Here is a 5,609-nt window from a genome sequence, read left to right as displayed (position 1 = left end):
ACCAAAAAACTGGTAATCATTAGAAACTTTGAAAGGAGTGTGGTATGCAGGAACATTTTCTATCTTCTTATTTTAATGTAGAAACTTTAAACTTTTTCCTTTTATTCTAAACCTATGTAGTTTTCTCATACATTCCAGAAAAACCATTAATCTGACTTCATTCTACCTGCTTTTGTTCCTTTGTTATTCTTTAGAGGTAATACCTGCTCTGCCTGTGGAAAGTATTTATGTGCAAGAATGTAGATGACAGCAGTGTCCTTCACTGGTAAAGCAGATGTTATCTATATGTTACAGCCTCCCTTATGTTGAATGAGAATGACCAGTTACACGGTAGCACTATTCACTATGGGTAAATCCATGTTTACCATTAAGTAAAAAACATTAGATTTAAATAGTACTTGATGGGATCTCAAATGACTTGATTGACAGGGGAAAACATCTTGAGGGAAAAAGCCACTTGCTCAATTCATGAGTCTAGTTGAAAGCTACTGTCTAGTATCCTAACTCAAGTACACACACTGCGTTTTTGTCTTTGATGTGAACAAAGATTGTTTTCATTTTGTGTCAAACTTTACCTCCAGTCTATTTGTTTCTTAGCTAAAACTCAATCAATTTAGTTAAATTAAATATGACTTCATAATTTATCCTGCCATTCCTCCAGTTATAGAGTAGGCCTACGTATAGTGAATGACAAAATCAGTTTAACTCGAGAATACCACATGGGAATACCCTTTCTTCATGATGGTAAGATATTTGAAAGTCACGGAACAAAGCGGGTGATGGATATATATGAGCCCATGACAGTGAAATACTAAATAAAAGTTAAGTGGAAATTCAGAAGTAAGAAATACATAACAGCCTGGAGGGGACTTAAATTGCACATATTTTCTGAGAATTTTACAATACAAACCTACTATAATTTAGATACAGTGTATAATATCAATATCAGCACAGCATATCCTTTAGAGCACAATGAAGATAATGACACATTACAATAAGACTGGAATTGTTTTAAGCAAGTCACCCTTAAACAATTTAGGCACCAACCACTTCAAGACTGGAGAACTATCATAGATATTTTCCAGGTTTTTCCTTTTCACAGTGGACCAAATTATATGAAACTTGGTAACACTTTCTAAATAGTTTGTTTGTTTGTTTTTGAATTTTGCGCAAAGCTACACGAGGGCTGTCTGCACTAGCCGTCCCTAATTTAGCAGTGTAAGACTAAAAGGAAGGTGGCTAGTCATCACCACCCACTGCCAACTCTTGGGCTACTATTTTACCAACGAATAGTGGGATTGACCATCACTTTATAATGCCTCACGGCTGAAAGGGCAAGCATATTTGGTGTGACGGGGATTCGAATCCGCGACCCACGTATTGCGAGACAAGCACCCTAACCACCTGGCCATGCCGGGGCCCCACTAAATAGTATCAACTTTTAATTTATAAAAAACTGGTATGTTTGATTTATTTTTCTATCATTTTTAGGATGTGAAATTTCCAAAAATTTTGTTGCAAGAAACTTCAGAAAAAAAAAACATTAAAAAATACTTCTTTTTCATATTAGAATTTTAATTTTTTTGACAATGATGATCAAAAAATTCTATTTTATATATGCAGTCAGTTTCAACTTTATTGATATTTGTTAATCCACTTCTTTTGAGAGTTTACATTTTTCTTATTGCAGTTTTCACCCCTTTTGGCTATGAATCATAAAAAACAAGAAAAATGGCATTAACATCACTTTATCAAACTATGTATTGTGGTTTTTGGTGACAACATTCTTGGTCAAGATCAATTATATAATAAATATAGTTTGTTTTCCATAAATAATAAGTTTGTTTTTTTTGTGCATTATTTGAATCATCAGAATATTTTGCAGTCACTTACTCTAAGATTATCTGATGTTTTTTGACGAAAGAAAATTCCTGTAGCTTTTTAAAACGAAAAAATCAAAAGAAACCAGGCAAAAAATTCACAGATCTTTGGTTTGTTTCTAAGTGTGGTAAATTTTGTATTAGAGAGTCTTCAGTTCACCTCTTCAGGAGATTCTAATGGTCAATATCTCGAAGAACTTCAAATTACTGCTCAAAACACACAACTTATTCCAAATTGACAAAGATTAAAAACCCTTCTATCAATTCACTTATGGCTGTTGGCTGTAGCTCAAAGATGAATTTGATTGGTCATTTTTCAGAGAACATGCTGTGACATCATAAAATGTGGTAATAAAACCATTGATAGTGAAGGAAAATCACACAAAAACAAGAAATCAATCCTTATACCTTCGAGATTTCATTGTTTCTTAGCAGATGTAAGCTATGATTTTGGAGGGGCAGAAGAAAGTTTTACAAAACCCATAAATGCCTTTTTCCCAAGCAAGACTCCTCAAAGTTATGCAAAAAATGTAAGCTTGAACATTTGTTTTCATAGTTTCTTTGTGAATTACATTAAATAATGTCCCATGATTTGAAAATATCAATTGTAGAATATTTTATCACAAAAATAATTGTTGAAACAATAGTTAGAATTGTTATTTTTAATTAAACTTTGGTACTTGAGATGCAGATGTAAACTAGACACTTGAAAAGTGCTCGCTAGTCATAATAGGGTTAAACGCCATTCAACTTCATACTGGGGATCCCCATTATACGTCATGTAAAGTGGGATGTACATCTGAAACGACATTAAGCAAAGTAACACAAACTTTACACGTATTATAGAAGGGAATGTATTCCTGAAAAATTTCAGTCGACTCTTCAATAACCTTTTTGAAGGGTGTAACATGGCTTTTCTGCAGAAGAAAAAAATCAACTTGCTCAGAAAATAGCACACAAACATAATGTGTTTAAATCCTCTTCCATCTAGGCCAGTGGACAGCGTATCACATTCTGCCCAGTAAACTAGTCCGACAACATTGGCACGCTCTAGTAACGGAACACGGCAACATTGCTTCACACACATGTTGGTAGTACAGTATTGTACAATAATTGTGAACACTACACCTGGTAAAGTAGTCCAACAATGTTTTAACACTCTAGTAATAAAACAAGGCAACATTGTTTCAAAAATATTGGTAAACACTACACCTGGTAAAGTAGTCCAACAATGTTTTAACACTCTAGTAATAAAACAAGGCAACATTGTTTCAAAAATACTGGTAAACAATACACCTGGTAAGTAGTCCAACAATGTTTTAACACTCTAGTAATAAAACAAGGCAACATTGTTTCAAAAATATTGGTAAACACTACACCTGGTAAAGTAGTCCAACAATGTTTTAACACTCTAGTAATAAAACAAGGCGATACTGTTTCAAAAATATTGGTAAACACTACACCTGGTAAAGTAGTCCAACAATGTTTTAACACTCTAGTAATAAAACAAGGCGATACTGTTTCAAAAATATTGGTAAACACTACACCTGGTAAAGTAGACGACAACATTGAAACGCTCTAGTAACGAAACAAGGCAATGTTGTTTGATACATGGGTAATAATTGGTGAATGATCCAATAACGAAATGATGCAGAGCGATGCAATGTACCCAGGGTACTGGATAATGGATATAGTTATCATTAAAAGACTTCAGGGAGGATTTTAACCCTATCAGGCAGACAAATTCTGGTGCTGATCAATGTGCTATTTTACACTTTAAAAATTCCAAAACCCTGTAGAACAGTTGAGACTGAAATGTTTTAATTGTATCTCCCCAACTGATTGTAATGTCTTGGCACACAATAAAACTTAAAAATTAACTTACCTCAACATTTTTTCCTTCAGAATCTATGGAAATGTCTTGGCACACAATAAAACTTAAAAATTAACTTACCTCAACATTTTTTCCTTCAGAATCTATGGAAATGTCTTGGCACACAATAAAACTTAAAAATTAACTTACCTCAACATTTTTTCCTTCAGAATCTATAGAAATGTCTTGGCACACAATAAAACTTAAAAATTAACTTACCTCAACATTTTTTCCTTCAGAATCTATGGAGAGTATCCTGGCGCGATACCAGTGGCCGTGTTCCTCGCTCCTAGCAGAGACTATTTTTCCGGGAGGAGGCAAACTACTAGGATCTTGAACAAATACTTTTCTAGAATAACATTCCCTAAAAAAAATACAATTTGTGAAAAATTATTAATTTCTCTATCTAGGAAAGTGAAAGAGATAAAAAAATAGCATTTTAAAATTAGAAACTGATTCTTTACTGATGAATTTAAGATAATTTTTACGTCTCAATGTAACTCTAAAAAGCCATGATGTGCCCTTTTACCTGCATGTATCAAGACAGTTAAATATTGCATCAGAAAGATCTATACATTTAAACAGGATTTTTATAAATTTTTATGTATCAACAGCATTTCACACTAAACCTAAAGCAAAACTAGCTGTATGCAGAAAGTGAAGGACTAATTCCAAAAATCTTAGTTACTTGCACAAGTTTTTGCAAGACGAAACAAAGTAAAGGCCACCAACACAGTTTTAATCAATCAAAATAGTCTACTGTAATGATTATATTGTGCCTTCGAAATGTAATTTTCAACGGATGATGTGTCAATGTTCAATACAAAACAAGATTTGTTGAAATGAGTGTATGTGCACTGCTACATCCAGTTTTAAAAAGTACAAAAGAACTTAAGTCTTACGTCATAGCCTTTATCAGAGCTTCCAGAGTTTCTTTTTCTTCTACTGTAGTAGGACCTAAATATCAACAAAAACATGCTTTTAAACCAGCTTTGAATAAACTCGTAGCTTGAAGAAAGTGATTTCAAAACAGTAATACGTAACAATGAGTTTCCTCGTAGTTAAACAACACACAAAAAATTTATTAAAAAATGCTGATCGTTTCTGTTAATACAAGTATATAAATCCTGTTTAACAACTGGATGAAATAAATACCAAACACATCACTGGAGACATGTAAACATCTAACTGATAACTTTCACTACATCCAACCAAGGACTAGATGAAACAACTCTTATTGTCAAGAGCATTAAAAAAATTTAAATTCTGAACGTCAAATGTCGCTAATGAAATCTTCAGCTCTAAGAATTTGAAACAAAGATATTGGAATACAGTAACTAAGCCACATATATCCTGTATAAATGTGTGTATATTAAAACTACTCTCACAGCAAAACAGCAGCTCAATTAATCAAATATTAAATACAAACCTTCTTGATTAATCTTGAAAAAAGGAATTGGTCCATACGGGAAGACAGCATAGAAGTGTCCTGGATTGAAGACAGCAGACAAACTCAAGGCCACATAACTCCCAATAGCAGGTAGTTTTAAACGTGGACAATTGCTAACAACCTCCATTACATCTCTGGTTGTACCATCTAAATACAAGAACATGGTATTTAAAAAAATAAACAGTATCATTCAGCGTAATAAAAAAAAAAGTCATTCTCGTTCTCTGGATTTGTGACTGAATAGGTTATTAACAGCAATTATTCAATATATTCTAATCATTACACTTTTTATTCTGTGTACTGATTTATAACCCTTACACAATGTTTTTCTACGCAGTACTGGCTTCATTGATTTACAAGTTACTTGACAGCCAACTTTTGGTAAGAAGTTATTAGTAATTAATAC

General features: G+C 33.0%; 1 protein-coding gene across 1 annotated transcript in view; it reads right to left on the bottom strand.

Moving 5' to 3' along the window:
• LOC106471102 overlaps positions 1–5,609 on the bottom strand; it is a 42,829-nt gene that overhangs the window by 8,602 nt on the left and 28,618 nt on the right. Inside the window, exons 12-14 of the mRNA XM_013931689.2 lie at positions 5,183–5,350; positions 4,656–4,710; positions 3,973–4,117 (exon numbers count right to left, since the gene is read on the bottom strand). Of these exons, the coding sequence (XP_013787143.2) occupies positions 3,973–4,117; positions 4,656–4,710; positions 5,183–5,350 (368 nt within the window). The remainder of the gene's footprint in view (positions 1–3,972; positions 4,118–4,655; positions 4,711–5,182; positions 5,351–5,609) is intronic.

The sequence above is a fragment of the Limulus polyphemus genome, unplaced genomic scaffold (assembly GCF_000517525.1).
Source record: "Limulus polyphemus unplaced genomic scaffold, Limulus_polyphemus-2.1.2 Scaffold4411, whole genome shotgun sequence".
Classification (NCBI taxonomy): domain Eukaryota; kingdom Metazoa; phylum Arthropoda; class Merostomata; order Xiphosura; family Limulidae; genus Limulus; species Limulus polyphemus.
The sequence above is the reverse complement of the archived record's forward strand: the minus strand, read 5'-3'. Positions and strand labels throughout refer to the sequence as shown.